Source organism: Macrotis lagotis, chromosome 1 (genome assembly GCF_037893015.1).
Source record: "Macrotis lagotis isolate mMagLag1 chromosome 1, bilby.v1.9.chrom.fasta, whole genome shotgun sequence".
Taxonomy (NCBI): Eukaryota; Metazoa; Chordata; class Mammalia; order Peramelemorphia; family Peramelidae; genus Macrotis; species Macrotis lagotis.
The window spans coordinates 619,263,780-619,281,888 of record NC_133658.1 but is presented as its reverse complement, the minus strand read 5'-3'; the positions used below and the strand labels follow the sequence as shown (position 1 = coordinate 619,281,888).

General features: G+C 35.7%; 1 protein-coding gene across 14 annotated transcripts in view; it reads left to right on the top strand.

Moving 5' to 3' along the window:
* Positions 1–18,109, top strand: part of NCKAP5 (NCK associated protein 5) — a 1,109,295-nt gene that overhangs the window by 1,050,183 nt on the left and 41,003 nt on the right. For 13 of the 14 annotated variants that reach the window (XM_074215040.1, XM_074215032.1, XM_074215034.1 and 10 more), the window contains 2 exons: positions 1,725–2,039; positions 4,707–4,843. In XM_074215040.1, the coding sequence (XP_074071141.1) occupies positions 1,725–2,039; positions 4,707–4,843 (452 nt within the window). Of the gene's footprint in view, positions 1–1,724; positions 2,040–4,706; positions 4,844–6,406; positions 6,540–18,109 lie in introns of all 14 variants that reach the window. The other variant, XM_074215039.1, reaches the window with a different exon arrangement.

Sequence of the window (18,109 nt, the reverse complement as noted above, 5' to 3'; positions counted from 1 at the left end):
AGGAGGTAAAAGCTTTTATCATTCTCATTTTACAAATGAGGAAATAAAGGCAAACAGTGGTTAGATAATTTACCGTGGATCATATGAATGTTAGAGACTACATTTGATTTCAGGTCCAGCATCTTGAATTCAGGGACTAGTTTTTGCCTGTTTTCATATCTCCAGTATTTACTCTAGTATTTGACACATAGTAGATGTTTATCAACTCACACTGAGCAACTTAACTCCTGAAACTCTTACCAACAACAACTTTTTGTTTTAGAGGGGAGGGTGTCTTTTTTATTTTTTCCCCATTTTTAAATTTAATTCATCTTTGTTAAATTTTAAGTTCTGAACTTTCTCCCTACTCACCTACTTTGAACCTCAAGAAGACTGCTATTTGCCATGATATAGATATATAGGTACATATATACATATATTAGTTTTTTTCTCTGGAGGGCATCTTCCCTCATAAGTCCTTTGTTTTTGATCTGAAAATTCATAAGACTAAGAATAGTTTATTCATTACAATTATTCTTCAAACTATTGCTGTTACTATATGCAACATTCTTTTGATTCTGTTTATTTCACTCTTCATTGTTTCATGCAAGTCTTTACATGTTTTTTTTCCCTAAAATCAACTTGCTCATACTTTCTTCAATCAGAATCATATACCATGTCATTTCCCAATTGATAGGAATCCCCTCAATTTCTAGTTCTTTGCTGTCATAAAGGGAGCTGCTATAAATATTCTTTTGCTTTTATCCCAGTCACTTTGGAAAACATTTAATAGTAGTATTGCTGAGGCAAAGTATATACATAATTTTATAACTCTTTGGGAATAATTCCAGATTGTTCTCCAAAATAATTGGATCAGTTCACAGTTCACCAACAGTGTATTCCTGTCCCAATTTTTCTACTTCCCCTTCAACATTCATCATCTTCTCCTATCATTTTAGCTAATTTGATAGGTGTAAGATATCTCAAAGTTCTTTTAATTTTCATTTTTCTAGTTCAACCACCACTCTTAAAGACAATCTACTAAATTGTTGAGGGATTATGATCTCCACTGGTTCAGATTGTTTTGCCTCCAGGAGTGAAATCGTGAATCAACAGAGCCTTGAATAGTTGATGCAAAGTGAAACACATATACGCTTGCGCGCGCACACACACACATACACACACACACACACACACAAACACATTTATATTTATATTTTTCAAAGAAAGGAAGAGTTTGGGGCAAAGCCTCATGATACATGAATTACTTGTCTTGATGAAGCAAATGAAAGAAGTCAAAGGATGCCATGAATTTGATTATTTGATTAATAATAATCTAGATAAAGAGAATGCAATTATTTTTAATATATCAAAATAATTTGTCTTTAGACCTAGATATCATCTCTATTTCAATGATACATTTTATCTAATTGGTAGATGCACTATTTTCCTCAAGATTTTAAAAAATGAATACAAAAACACTTTATGCTCTCCAATTAATTTTCCTTTTCTATAGAAAAATTGAGGACCATAAAAACTTTTAATTCTTCACTGTTGTTTAACTTTATTCTTTTATTACTCTTTGAAAAAAGGTTCCCATAAATGATGGAAATTGAAATTATTTTCTGAATAATTTTTTCCTTCCCAAGTGTCTACTTTCCCCCCACAATCATTTTCACTGTATTTAAGTGAACTGTTTCTTTTCATCTTGACCTTCCACATCACGTAATTTTGCTTTATTTTAGAGTCTAGCTGCCAGATGAGAACATTGGACAGTGGGATAGGAACCTTCCCCCTCCCGGACTCAGGAAATCGTTCCACGGGACGGCATGCATGCAAACCAGATGACTCTGTGGAATCTGAACCTTTCCTGTCTCTCCAGGAAACCCTTCCTTCTGCTCCCCCCATCAAAGCCAAAACCCTTGAACGAGAAGTGCCTTCTGCAGCAAATAGCCAGGGCTCCTTAGAAAGCATCATTGTTCATTCCACATCTGATCCTGTCATGACTGCCAAAGGTATTCGACCTTTTCAAAGTCGCCTCCCCAAACCAGCGTCCTCAGGTAAAAATGCCAATTACCTTTCAAAATAGGCTGCTTTCCTGCCCTAGTGTCTAGTGTTATTAGCAGATGTCCCATAATAATGCACTCGTTGACAAAAATGTAAAATATGTGGCAGAAAAGGTTCCCAGTATGGTTGTCTGAGGTGAACAAGTAGGTGACCTAGACCAGATGGAAATGTTGATGCTCAGAAAATTTAACTATACTCTAGAAGGTAAAATGAAATAGTTTGCATAAGGTCATGCCACTTGCTTCTAAGGAAAAGAAAATCTCCCTTAAGTGAAAACTTGATATTTATTCTGACCAAAAAAAGGATAAAACATATAAACATAGATGGATGGATGAATAGATAAATAGATACACATGCAAACATATGTATATAAACATATATCTTTACTTATAGAATTGAACTCTGGACATGGAACAGTTTGGGTTCAGAACATAAATTTAAATCAAATGTTGTTTTGCCCTCTAACTATAAATATTTGTCTTATGACATGTAACTACCCTGTACAAATATAGTTTACACAAGATCATTAAAAAAAACTTTATTTTGATGTATCAACTGTGAATATACATTAACTGCAATAAAGTGAAACTGGAGTTTCTCAGAGTGTGTAGTTCCATGAGATGTTGTAGTCAATTGAAACCAGCTATTATGATTAAAGGCAGGAGTAGTTGAAGGTTCAAATTTTTTTTTTTTCAATCACACACTACAGATTAAACATATTTATTGCAGCCCAGGGTGACACTAAATGATTTTTAACTTCTATGGTTTATGATGCATTCCTCACACAAGTAATTGTATTTAGTCAACAAATGAAGTGGAGTATTAGGTTGAAGAGTTTCACCCGTGATTTGGTGATTAAAATGGAACGGCAAATATAGACTGCATCATACGTTTGTGAGAAATTAGAAGAGAAAGCTTTTAATTAAATATCTTTGAGTAAACTTGACTATAATATTCCCTGAACAAAATTTTGCCCATCTACAAGAATGCAAAAACTCCTCTGCTTCACTGCAAACTCTTCTGCTCATTTTAACTCAAAGCTCCACTTAAGAGGGTTTTAATGCATATTATTTAAAAAAAATAAATGCAGTTAATTAATGGTACAGCTTCCAGAGATTCAGAGAAGAAATCTTAGTTATAGATTATGTGCTCCATGCTTGAATAGTCACATGTGTGACCTCAATTCAGCAGTGTGCTGTAGACTAGAGTCCATGATTAAACACTGTCATTATAACAAATTGAATAGAAACTGCAAGCATTGAATTGCTTCATAAGAAGTGGAGAGCAGGGAGATAGTTCTGATCTTCCTGCTAATATTCACTGCACTGGCATTCTAAGGTTTGTGTCTTAATTAAATTGTCATGATAAGATGTTAAAAAGTGGTATATGGTATATGTTAGATCAACACATTCCCTAGATGTTTTCTTCTCACCCATTGCAGGACTTTCTCTCCACCAAATAAATACCATTGAATTCCAGAAGCATTGCTGATTTTCTGATCAGATATATTTATATAAATGTAAATTTATGTAAATATAAATGAATATATGTGTGTGTGTGTGTTATCATGAGAGTTCTCCCTTCCTGTTTGTGTGTTTGCCCTCAGACTGATTTTAATCTTTCCCCATGTAAAGTTGTTGCACAAATCTTATAGTTGCATGTAACTTTCCCTTACATTCAAATTGTTCAGAAAGAATTTTCATGGGGTGGCTAGATGGCGCAATGGATAAAGCACTGGCCCTGGAGTCCAGGAGTACCCGGGTTCAAATCCGGTCTCAAACACTTAATAATTACCAAGCTGTGTGGCCTTTGGCAAGCCACTTAACCTCATTTGCCTTGCAAAAACCTAAAAAAAAAAAAAAAGGATTTTCATGACCCTTCACCTGTAGAAAGGGAGGCAGTAAATTTTTCATTTGATATTCTCAGGGATAGGAATCCTCAGAGGCATTAGCTTTATTGAATAAAAAAGAAAAACTTGTTTTAAAAAAGTCATTGCTTTAGAGTCAGAGGACTGAGTTCAAATCTTGGGCTTACTACTATGTCAGCAAGCTCACTCACTTTTTTGGCGAAATAATGGGTTTGGAAATAATGATCACTAGGGTCCCTGCTACTTCTTAAGAAATGATTTCATTAAATGAAGATGTTTTCTTTAAAGATTTATCTTTTCTGAAATGACTAAGACACTTTAGGATTTTTCCAGTGCTTTGAGCTGTTAACTTTATATTTCTTTGTTTATTCTTTTATTTATCCACATGTTGTAAAGGAAGGTAAGTTTCTTGAGGACGAGATTGTTTCAGGTTTGTCTGTATTTCCAATGGCTAGTAGGGTCCCTTGGAATAATGTGATTATTATTATGCAAGGTGGTTACTGTTATACCCTAAGTATGTAAAATTTCTAATAAATAAAGGTAAAAAAATGCCAGTTAAGCCAGCTAGTTTTGATAGTATATGAATTTTTTTGTTATGCCTTTTCAAAGATACTTGTAAGATGCACCCTGATCTCAATCAATCAACTAATAAATATTCATTAAGAGCTAACTATGAGCCAGCATTATGCTAAATGCTGGATGTTACAAAAAAAAAAGACTAAAAGGTAGCCCCTACCCTCAAGGAGCTTATAATCTAATGAACCATAATTTTAATATCAATTTCTTCATTCAGGAATAAATCACTTGCAAAGGCAAAATGAAACAGAGTTGAGCCCTCAGGCATCATTTGAATATCCTGGAAAAACAATGGAAAATGAGACAAATCTCCCTGATTGGAATAGTGACAAAACCACCAAAACTCAGCAGCAGGTAAGATGAAGAGTGAAAGAAAATGTTGCCATAACCAGTAAGCCTAAAGGAACATATTGAAGCTCTAATGAAAGTTTGGGTTTTTTTTTTTTTAGCGTTTTATCATTAGTGTTTTTTAAATTGTGTATTTTAATTTGAAATCAGTGTCATTATTTCATTCTCTTGTAGAGGCAGGGAGGAATACAAACAACAAAACCCAATGAAAACATAACTATTATTGAACAATATCATTGAAATGTCTTTCTTTCCCCCCCTATATTTAAATCATAGTAACATCTTGGTTTTCTATAATCTCACTCCAAATAGCCTGGAGTATTTTCACTGTTCTGAAACCAGAAACATACAAATTCTTCCCAGAACAGTTTAGGGATTGTAGAAGCTCCATAGGGTATCACTTACAGGATTGATTTGGTTTCTCTCATCTCATTTATGTTTACATTACTTTTCAGAGGTAGGTAGGGAAAGCATAGCATTCCCACTTTGTAGCTGGGAAAACTGAAACTGACCCATCATTGGGTCCTTTGCTATCATTAAAGTATTAAAAATTTGACAAATGAGGAGCTTATAGGAGCAGAAAAGTCAACCAGCTGCCCTGCAATCATCTATAATTTGGGGGTGTGATAGGGGAAGGCTCTTTTAGTATATGATCTTCAGGCATACTGTTCACATGAGACAAAATCCAAAAGAGTGACAGACTGCAGACAGGAGTTGTAGTCACAAATCAAATAATCTTCATATATGCACAGTGAGGAAAGACTGTTCATCTGGTACAGCCTCTCAGCAGTTGCACCTCCACACTGTCAGTAGCATCTTTTCTGAATCAGAGGAGATGTGTATTTGTGGATTGGGAGGCGAGAGGAGTCTTAGCAGATAAGCAGCTTGTATCCATCCACAATCTATATGGTCATGGATTATATCTAGGATGACAATTCCAATTCTTCACATAGTTCTATTTTCCTGGAGGTGCTTATCATCTTAGGACTCAGCACATCTCACCTCTAACCCCTATCTTTCTACATGTAAAGAAGAGCTGGGGGGGAAAAAAGTATGTTGAGTCAAAAAAAGTGATAAATTGGGTCAATATTTACTTTTTTGTTCCCAAGGTTAATTAGTGTTTTCCTTTTTCTGTCTTAAATATCCTTTTGATGTACTAAAAGTCCCTAATGAGGATAGTTAAATAAACAAACCATTAGGCTCAGAAGAGCACAAATAATAGGTACTTGGGGAAAGTTGATACATTTAAAGAAATGTACAGAATGCTGATCTGGTAACTATGGGAACTTCCCAGCATACCAGGACAATGGCTATGTGGGGTTGATAGCTTAATTACTCCACTAGCCATTTCTGTAACCTTGCTAATTGAACGTGCTAGGGAACTTATCTTGAAGCAAAAGACCAGTTCACCACTTTTTCTTCTTGAGGAAGAAGTAGGGAGAAGGGAGGGCAGTGAGGAATGGAATTTGGAACTCTTTGGACACAATAACAAACGAAAAGGAAATTTTCTTATTCTTTTGGATTTGGATTTATGTGAGTAATCTTAATAGCCTTGTTTTACTCATTTAGGACAAGGTACCCAGAATGAGTACCTACTCCACCTGCAGTAACAGTGATAGTGACAGTGAACCGGATTATGAAAATAACAAATTTGCATCTGGAAGGGAGAAGTTAGGGCATGTGATGAAGAGCAGCAAGTCAGGTAATCAACAGTGAACACATCGGGTCTATATGGGGATCATCTGTCCTTTTGGGGAACAGCTAATGATATCCATCATTGACCTGGATCCTCTTGAATTTACGTTTTAGCTCTATGTTCCTCTGGAAATCTAGTCTACTAGTATGGGTGCATTTATTGTAGGTACAAATTACCTAGGGACATCAGTGTATTTTCCCTTACAGGCTTTTGACACTGCCATCCTGTCTATAAGGAATTATTCCTGAGCCTGGAATTTCCAAAGGGGTCCCTATTTGAGTTATCTCAGTAATAAAAGGATGAGTGAAAAGATAACTTAGTTCTTAATTGCATACTTTAGTGAGTTAAATCATCCTATGAGCTATGGATAGCTTTCTAAACTTTGTGTTATAGTCATGCTACTGTGGCTATGGACCTGTTAGCCTCTCTTTTATGAATGGCTCTGTTTATGAGGTCGAAGCTCCCTCATTTTATTTTGCTTTGTGCTGAAATGAGCAGGAAAAAATCTTCACTCAGAGAGACATTAAAAAAATTATAAGATAGCCACTTGGTAACTCCTTGAAGATAACAATGGAAAGGAGAAAAAAAAAGCTGTCTCAAGATGTAGTCTGTGTTCCTTTATTTTTTAGTGACATGATAGGCAATAGATATTATACATCACTCAATTTTTTCCTAGCATACCAAATTAAGAATTGAAAATACAACTATGATTTTCTTTTTCAAATGAGATGTGACATGTAATTTGAGGGGGGAAAATGACAATGTCTTTCTCATTCCTTTCCAATTTATAAGAATTCTGAGTATTTGTAACACCTCAAATGTTGGATTGAGTTTATTAGTGGTTCACTAACCAAAAGTCACCTTTTTGCTTCACATATATTGACATTCTTCTGAGGAGTTGTCCTAATAGGCTAAATCATACAAAGGAGCCATACTTACATGTATGATTTCAGAGCAAGAAACATCTATTAATCATGACTTTAGTAGCTAGAACTCATAGTACTCATACTATTTAATTACAAATTGGAAGTTGAGAGCTTTGGACTTGAATGTCCATATTTCCTAATAGTCTTTCCTCATAATTCTACTTATTTGCAAGGGAGTAATGAAGGAAAACTCCTTTTGCCATCTCTAGCTTTTCTTGATGATGATATAAGAAACCTGGGTTCTAGGCCTAATTCTTTCACTCACTAATGGTGTGACCTTTGGCAAGGTATGGTTCTTAGATTGCTAATCTGTAATTTCAGCATTAGATGATTTTAAAGGTTCTTTCCAACTCAAATGTCCTAGGATTCTATGATAGTCTAAGTAAAAGTGGAAGGAGACAGAACCCTGTAAATAATTACTTGTCTGTCCATCTATTGGGTTCTAGAATGTTAATTGGGTCTGAAGGCAATTTGAAACTGCCTTGTAAAATAAAGGAAAATTTGAAAAATTTGGTATCAAAAAAGGAAAATAATATTACTATTTTTATAAATAATTGCAAAAATAATAAGTTCCCTATTTAGCAGAACATAAAGGTTCATATGAAACAGTTTGATGAATATAGCAATTAACTTGCTTTCTTATCTTTTTTCTGAAATAGAGGCAATGCCTGTCAAAGTTTTGAACTTTTTCTTTCATTTCCCTCACTGACACACTTAACTTGTACACTTGACCTGCCTTTATAAGATTATTCTGATGACCTGTCTCCTAGTGACTGAAATATTTATCCATGGTAACACTATTGAAATATGCTCTAAATGTGTGATACGCCTAAAAAGCTTTCTTTGATTGATAAAAAAAAAATCCTGAAAGAAAATTCTGCTTGAGAAAGCCATGTCCATCTTGAACTTATACAATACAATCTTTACATCTAGTTTAGAAAGTACAGGTCAGAACTCATGTCCTTAGGGTTTCCTTGATCATTTAACTGGAATTCCAAGTAAAAAATGAGATGAGAAAGAAAATTCCTAATATAAGTAAACAAAAATTTCCCCTTGGATATTCCTGTTTTTCTTCTCTTTACTCACATTTGAAAATACATCATAAGTTTGAGCCTTCTTCATCTAAAGGGTTGGAATATAGCCTTCTTTTGCCAGAAATTTAGTTTTAAAACCAAGATATGAGTAATTCAGTGGAAGTACTTTGGAGAGACTTTAGAGGGAAAAATAGCTAGCATTTATATAACACTTCAGGGTTCACAAAACTCTTTACAAATGTTAGTTCAAATTATACTAACCTAACAATCCTGAGAAGTTTGTGTTATTAATAGCCTCAAATTAAGCATGAGAAATGGGGCATTAAGTGTCTCAATGGAAAGAGTGCTAGGCCCAGAGTCAGAAGACTCATCTTTACCAGTTCAGATCTGCCTCAGATATTTACTGGTAGTGTGACCCTAGGTAAGTCACTAACCCCATTTGCCTTAGTTTCTTCATCTGTAAAATGAGCTGCAGATCAGAAATGGCAAACTACTCCAGTATCTTTACCAAGAAAATCCAAAAATGGGTGTGTAAAGAGTGAGACACAACTAAAAAATGACGTTAAAAACAACAAAGATGAGAAAGCTGAGATAGATGCTCATTGATGAGCCCAAAGTCACAGAAAACTACTGTCTAAAAATTTGTACTCAGATTTTTCCTAGTTCCGTGTCTAGTGCTTTGTCTATTCCTCTATCCACCTCAGAAAACATCATCATGTTTAATGTTGCATATGGAAGTTACATACAATTATTTCATTTATTCCTATAGTGAGCATTCACTGATCACTTAACCACATGCTAAGCACCAAATTCTAGCACATTTGGCCAATTTCACTCATTCTATAGTTTATAAGAACTAGGGTTATGTGTAACGAATAATAACCAATATATTCTTGGAAAGGGCTAGGATATTTGAGCTCAACGGATGGGAAAATTATCATGTTGGCAGTCAACTGGGTAAGATTTTCTTGAGAGTGGTGTTGTGACTATAGGCAAAACATAGGTGAAAGCCCAATAATTAACAATCATGTCCTCCATCCCCACCATTTTATATTTTGTGGGCCAATAGGCAGATGACCTAAAAAGCCATCAAGGGAAAAGCCCATTTTCATATATGTTACCCAAATAACTAAGACAACCTCTCTTTGAAAAGAACAGGAAAATGGTTGGCTTCATTTAATTGTACTACTTTGGCATACAGGCAAATGGTTCCGTTTTTGAGAGAAGTCTGGAAGGCTTGAATGGAATAACCCCACCAAAAGGGATGAGCAAAGCATTTTTGTATAACAAGGAGTGGAATCTCAGCTTTTTAAAAAGCAATTTAAAATCAAAGAAATCTCATTTACCTATCCTGAATAATGGGCTTTATTTAAGTTCATAATATCTTGCCCCAGAATCCCAGGGAGAGTTTTATTCACATTGACTGATAATGGTAGGTGAAAATAGTTTCTATAATAAACTGATAAATATGTGATTGCATTTTAAAGTATATTTTAATATAGATTGTTCAGTAGGTTTAACCCCTATGACTAATTTTTCTTTTAAATGTTGACAAATATAAGTGAGAAGAAAACAAAAATGGTTTGCAGTTAAAAGTTGAATGTAAGCAGTATGTTTTTTGAACTTTGGGGGTAGGAATTGGGAAGCAGGAAATAGTCTATCATATTTAGTTTATGTATAGTCTTCTTCCTCTGTACTACTGTTAGTAAGATCATCTCCAGCTCTGACTATATTCTAGAATTTATTGTGATATCCTTTTAAAATATATCAAGGAAGGGGTGGCTAGGTGGCACATTGGATAGAGCACCAGCCCTGGAGTCAGGAGTCCCTGAGTTCAAATCCGACCTCAGACACTTAATAATCACCTAGCTGTGTGGCTTTGGGAAGCCACTGAACCCCATTTGCCTTGCTATACGTACATATGTGTGTGTGTTTATATATATATATATATATATATATATATATATATATATATATATATATATGTCAAGGAAGTAGAGGCAGCATGGTGCAGTAGACAAATGCTGAATTGGGAGTCATGACGACTTGAGTTTATATTCCACTTCTGATATCCACCAGTTATGTAACTATGAGAGTTCATTAACCCCTGTAAGTCTCAGTTTCTTCATCTCTAAAATGGGAAAAAAAATATCTGTAGTAATTATCTCATAAAGATGAGATGATAAATGTGAGGGACTTGGTGAACTATATGCAAATATCAGGTTTAATAAGCAGAACTTACAGTCTTCAATCATAGATCTAAAATTCAGTGTTTTACCAATGAACTTGCTTAGTCACACAGAAACTATTTGCTTGGATTTCCAGTGGAAAGGGGAATTTTTTTTGCTGGTGTTGCCTCCTCCCTACTTCCATCCCTCCCTTGGGAATTTACTGTATCTATTTCCCCTGATGTTTATGGGGAAGGAAAAGAATTGTGTAGGTGGGAGTCAGGAAGACTTGTTCAAATTTGTCTTCAGATGCTTACTAACTGTGTGATCCTAGGCAAGTCACTTGACTTTTATAGTTCACTAAACTGTAAATAAGGATCATAATAGCAATTATTTTAACACGGTTGCTGTGAGAATAAAATGAGAGTAATATATGTAAAGTATTTGCTTGGAACTTAGCACTTAATTCTTGCTGGTTCTGTTCTCATCCCACCACCACCACCCCCCATAAGGATTTACAAGCATTGAGTAGCTTTTTGCCCCACATTAAGTACTTTGTTCAGTATCTGTCTGTTTTTTTACATTAAACATTATGGTGAGGTCACCTGTTTTCCCAAACCACACATATTAACTCATAAAACACTAATGGTAGATACTTGTCTTCTTTTTCAAGGTTGGCTTCTTTAGCTTCACTTTGAAAAATGTTTGAAAAAGTCCAGGTTGTTAACACCAAGTCAGCAGAGAGAGCAGAATTTAGGAGCTATTGTAGGGAAGCCAGCAGGTGAGATAGCAGGGAAAATTAATTTTGTGACTTCATTTCCTCACTAATTTGTCAGGCTGAGGGAGGTGGGGGAGGATGAATGCTGCCTCCCTCTTCCAGCTCAGAAATGGAGTGGGCATAGACAAAGTTGACAGGGAAAGAAGAGACCTGGGAAAAATTCAAGTGGAGGAAAAAGGGCAATTAAGGGAATGGAATCAAAATAATGAGCTCCCAACCTCTGGATAAAGTAATATTGGAGGGTAGACTATCAAGAAGTTAGTACACAATGCAACCAGGGAAGGAAGGGAATAGCTTCTGCCTAAACAAGAAGATAGTAAGAATTAAAATGATTTTTTAAAACTGATAACATTTACATTGCTCTTGTGTTTACTCCTCTCTGGTATTAGCCACCAGGTACATGTAGATGTGATATTATTCAGAATGAGAAAACCTCAAATACAATGATGTTTGTTCTTTGTTATTGAAAAAGACCACAATATCAGGTAGTATTGTCATGACAAGCACATGGAATTGGTTTGGGGGGGTTTCTGTGCTAAGTCACCAGCCTCACTTTCTCCTCCAGAGCCAACTGAGTCCAGTGGCCAGATATGAATCAGGATGACTGGGGATGGCCCTGGATGAGAGGCAGTCAGGGTTTAATGCCTTGCCCAAGGTCCCAAGCTAGTGTCTAATGTCTGAAATCGGATCGAACTCTATCCTCCTGACTCTAGGCAGTCCCAAGTCTGACTCCAAAGATACCCAGCTGCCTCATATTTTCTTTAGTAGCCTATCATGGAGCAGTTAGGTGGTACAGTGGATAGAGCACCGACCCTAAAGTCAGGAGGACCTGAGTTCAAATCCAGCTTCAGACACTTAGTAAACTTGGCCAAATCACTTAACTCCATTGCCTTGCCAAAAAAAAAAAACCCAAAAAAGTCATCTCAAGTGCTAGCCTATATGGAAGCCATTGGGAATAGGTCAGTCCTGAAGGCAGAAAATATTGAAAAGAAGTTTAAAACATGATGGGGCAACTAAGTAGCACAGTGGATAGAATGCCTGGCCTGGGGACAGGAAGTCCTGAGTTCAAATCTAACTTCACTTAATATCTCTTTGAACCTAGGCAAAACATTTAAACAGGTTTGCCTCAGTTCATCATCTGAAAAATGAACTATCCCACAATGTAGCTTCTGCAGAAAAGCAGGATGCCATCAAGTACTGACCCTAGAATTGAAGTCCCTTACTGTAGTCACCAAGGTTTTCTAGAGAGTTTATCTACATAGTTCATGTAACTCATATTATTAGCAAAGGCAGGTCTACCTACTCAGTTGCCCAACAAAGTTGTATATTCCACAGTCCTAATTTTTGAGTCCCATGGGTATGATATATCTTAGCTTCAGTCAAGTCCTTGGTTTGATCTGGGACGTCCTCAACCTAGCCATGGACCAAAAAATGTAGTGCTAGGTCTTATCAGGTAATTGTGAACTTCGTCTTCAAAAGGGTGTCAACAGAGCAAAGGCACACTTGCTGTTCAATATTCAACCATTTTTCGAGACTGGGAGGAGAAATATGCTTTAGTACTCTTGGGGCATGTGTGGGCATACCTGAGACATTATCCATCCCTGTTTCCTGACTAATAAATATGCTTTTTTTCATCTGGAAGTAATTATTTACTACAGAGTAAAGAACCAAGTCAGTTGAGATAAAAACAATTGGTTTTACAGTAATTAGAAAAACCGAAGAAAATGATGACTATGGAACAATATTAAAAAGGGGTGCTGAGGGATTGCAGTTCTACCTTCCATCTAATTCCTTAGCGTGAATATTTAGAAATTTGCAACTAATTATGCAGAGCTGATGAATTTTAAAAAATGCTACCATCCTTTTTTCTCAAGGCCAAGGACTTTAGCTATTAATAGAACAATCAGTTTTTGCCATAATATAGAAAATAAACCCAACATTGCATCTATTTTAAAGCATTCATCTGCTGTATTACTTAAACATGACAAATCTCTATAATATGCAAAATCAGCATTAAGTTAAACTGAAACCAAACTCATCATTAATGGTCCCAAGCACCACAGAGTAATCCCCCTGTTAGTTAGTGGTTAAGACTCATTCTGTTTTGTTTTGTTTTTTTAATGGTTTGCCTTTTTTAAGATTTAAAATACTTCTGTCAGCCTGTTCTAGCTTGGAGTAAATGGAACAAGTAGAATAAAACACTAGGGATTTGCTTATTAGCATTACACTCTTCAGGATGACAAATGAAGAGCACTGACCATGAAAGGCATATTGGCCCTAAGCTACTTGCTGGAACCATTCCAACAATGGTTTTCCCCTGCCATCCATTCCCTTATCAGAAGATCTCCATCTGGATCAGGTTGATCCTGAGCAAGAATTTTTTTTTTTTTTTGCTTTATTTTGGTTTGGGATTTTTTTTTGGTTTTGCTTTTTTAAAGATTGACATGTGAACACACATTTCTAACAGCATCTAAAAACTAAAGGATCTAATAGTTAACTCCCAGGAAGGACCCACAATGTCTTCAGACAGGCTTTGTTTGATGAAGGAGGCTGGAGTGTGACCTGAATTTAATTATTTAAGTAGCATATTGTGAGGCCCCTTAAGAAAGCAAATGTCATGATGGACAGAATGAGTTTACCCTGCTGTCGAAAGAGCAGCGTGGCGTGGCTGGCCCTTAGCTCAATTAAATTGTACTCCAATGCACTAAGGATATGGCAGCTCTAGCCCAGGTGAGCCTTAATGAGATACTTTGGAGTAAAGAACTGTTAACCTGTAATGGTCAACCAGCGTTGATCCTACGCCCCTTGCCTTCCTCAAATTAATCAGTTCTGGGGGTCTCTAAGATCACATTCAGAGACACATTGAAGAAAGCACTGGCATGAAGTTGAATTTCCAAGTTGAAGACAAATCAAGAAATGATGATGGATAGGAAAAAGTAAATAACCCTTTTGGGAAAGCAGTGGTAACTATCTGACATTTTTAAAGCTTGCAAATGAGCATCTCCTGTACTCCCAGGGCCAAAGGCGAACCAGGGAGCAGAACTAACACTTGAGCAACAAAACTAGATGATATTTAATTGTAGAAATGCATCCTTTATGGTTCCTTGCAATGCCAACTTTCCTGTTGCCCTACACCTCTGAGAAGGGTAGTAGAATAAGGTAGGAAAGAACAAAAAGCAAGGTCCTGGTAGCCAAGCAGAACTCGGATTTCAGTGCTTCTAAAATCCGTGGCCTCACAAATGCTCTTAAAAGAGGCCAAAATCAGTCTAAGGCAGATGCATTTTTCCAAAAGGTATTCCCTTGATCTAAGTGATGGCCTAATGTAGTTCAATTTTTTTTCTCTATATCCCAAAGAAAACTACTTTCACCTTCAGAAACATTCAGGAAAGGAAATAAGAGTGTCAATAGCATCCAAACCAGAGTAGCCAAATTCACCCATATAAAGAGCAGGTGTTACAGGCACTTATCTGGCTATTTAATTGGGATGTTAAGAAGCAATTACTCAGTGTGGCTTTGCAAGGGAAACTCACACTTCCATCTGGGGTTTTCAAACCTTGCCATTGGTACTATTCCCTAGGATCTTTGTCAGAGTTAGTTAAAAGTGCAGACATTTGGATTAACACAAAGGACTGAGATCATTTGAGGTTGCCGTGCATTATCTTTTAGTGTTTCATTTATGTCTCATAGAGCACATTTGCCCTGAAGAGTTTAAAATCCTTTACAAGCTTGAAAGTTACCTGGGGATGGTTAATCCTCACTTTGCTTTAGGGACCTAAGGAAATTGCAATTAAATTTATTAAATGCAAAAAAAAAGAAAGAAAAAATCAACAAGTATTTATTGAGCTCTCTTAGGGTCATATATTTCTTCATTTGGTTTAGGACTATATAAGTAATTCTCAGACATGACCTATGCCCTTGGCATCTAAATGAACAACAAAAGGCAGACTAGCATACCATTAACATAAACACTAATATAATTAGGAAAGTGTTGTTGAAGACATAGGCTTGTTCAGTAGTTGAGAGTAGTGGAAAGAACTCTGGATTTAAAATTAGATGACCTGAGTTTGAATTTTCTACTCTGCCACTTGTTAGCTCCCTCTTGACCTTGGGCAATCTATTGAACTTCTCAGACTCAGTTGCCTCATTTGTAAAATGACAATAATAATATTCACACTATAAACATCAAAGGGTTGTTGTAAGGACCAACTCAGAATATATAAAGATAGATGTAGATATATATAGTTATTATAATTATATTGATATCCATAGTTTTATATCACTTTCCAAATTTTGAAGCACTATATAAATACATAAATCATCATCATTGTGTTGGTAGTGTTGGTGGTTGATCACTGAATTGGTGACTTAAAAATGGCTTACCGAAAGATGTCAGTCCTATGCTAAAGTTTAAATGAACATGGAGATGGAATATCATGGACAGAAGATGGCAGGAATTTCCAACATTTAGGACCAAGAGGCCCAAAGTTTTATGGTGAATCAAGTTCCAAAGTGGAAGAGAGTTCAGGAAAGTAGCAAATCATTTCCCCCAATTTTTTTTCTCTCCTTACCTTTCCTCTGTCAGAAAACTGCTTCAATGATATACAAACAGAAAAATAGAGTTCAGGGTAAAAAAAAGCAAATAAAAAGAAAAAAGGAAAGTGTGTGCTCTCCTAATCTAAAGCCAGAGGAATATAATAATTATTTTTTTAAATCCCATTCAGATATTTTTGCTATCACTGCTTCTCAATAAAAATCTAGGATCAGGCGGCTAGGTGGTACAAGTGAATAGAGCACTGGCCTTGGAGTCAGGAGTACCTGGGTTCAAATCCGACCTCAGATACTTGATAATTACCTAGCCATGTGGCCTTGGGCAATCCACTTAACCCCATTGCCTTGAAAAATCTAAAAAAAATAAAAATCTAGGATCTCATAAAGCTCAAAGCCCAAGATCATTTGATTTGATATAATAGAAAGAAAGCTTAATTAGAAACTAGGACTTTCCTGGATAGTAATAGTCTTAGCTCTCTTATTAACTGATTATAGTTCCTTACATGGGTCATATAACCTTTTGTTGTCTCAGTTTCCTTGTCTGCAAATTATAGATAATACCTGTTCTGCCTATTTAAGTTTGTTGTAAATTTCTAGTTGGCTAATGGATTTGAAAAGTGTTTTTGTAAAGTATAGAATGTTAAACAACTATGAGGGACTGTGACACTAGGTGAATTTTATACTGAGACCTTAGGAAGACTCGTTCCTACAATTTGGGTTAGTTGGCAGCACTGATGAATAGAGAATTATGGGTTGGATGAAAATGGGAAGCCAAAGTCATATTCCATGTGAATCTTTCATATAAATTATATTATTATTATAGAATCCATTGCATGCCCATTGTTTTGAAAATGAGTTGGATATTCTTTCCATCTGTATTGCTAAATTTGAATTTGATTTGGAAAGAACTGATACAAGCTCCCCAGAAATAAATATAAGATCACTTTCCAGGCATGCTATTTATTCTCATGATAAGTAGCAATGTTCCAAACTATCTGCCAATATCATTGTTTTCATATTCAATTACATCAGAATCAGAAATATGATGAAGCCCTATTAGGTGAAAGAAAAGTCTCAATTTTAATTAGACCAAAATTTTTATTATAACATGAATAAATCAGCCTATGTTAGAGGAATTTAATTAGAAAGCAAGATAACATAGTTCTCTTCATTTTACTGACCAAAATAGACTTTAATTGGTAAAAATGGAAGGAAGACTATTAAGATGATTCAGAACATTGGTGGGGGAAAACGGGGAAGTCCAGTTTTTACAGTACATCATAAAATCTTTAAGGTTTTTAATTAAATAGGTTTAGTAACTGATAGATCAATAAAATGTGTGTATGAAAATATGTGTGTGTGTCTGTGTGTGTATATGTGTGTGTGTGTGTATACCCTTGGCATCTATATGGATGACACAAGGCAGACTAGCATACCATTAACATAAATGTTGATATAATTAGGAAAGTGTTGTTGAAGACATAGGCTTGTTCAGTAGTTGTAGGGTAGGGGGAAGAACTCTGTATTTAAAATTAGATGACCTGAGTTTGAATTCTCTATTCTGCCAATTGTTAGCTCCCTCTGTGAACTCAGATAATCTATTGAACTTCTCAGACTCAGTTGCCTCATTTGTAAAATAATTATAATATTCACACTATCAACATCATAGGGTTGTTGGTGGTGGTGGTGGTAGTGGGGGGGGTGTGTGTATGTGTGTGTGTAGGGGGGTGTGTATAGTATATATTGATTTAAGCAAAATACTTGACAAATTTTCTCATTCTATCCTTTTGGACAAGATGGGGAGATGTGGGCTAGTACATTTAGGTGAATTCAAAATCGGTTGGATTGGGTCCAAAGAGTATTTATTACTAGATCAATCAACATAATCCTGTGATAAAGTTCCTAGAAGAGATCTACAAGGTTCTGCTCTTGTACTTATTCTTTTCACTTCAATCCCATTCTTCCAAAATGTAAGTACCTATTAAACTTCCATTACTGCTCTGGTAGTAGAGATATGAAAATGACAATGACAGAGTTGCTCTTCACAATAAACTAACACCCAACTGTTTTCTCCAACATTTTATTTAATGATTTAATGAAACCATAGCTCATATGTTTATCA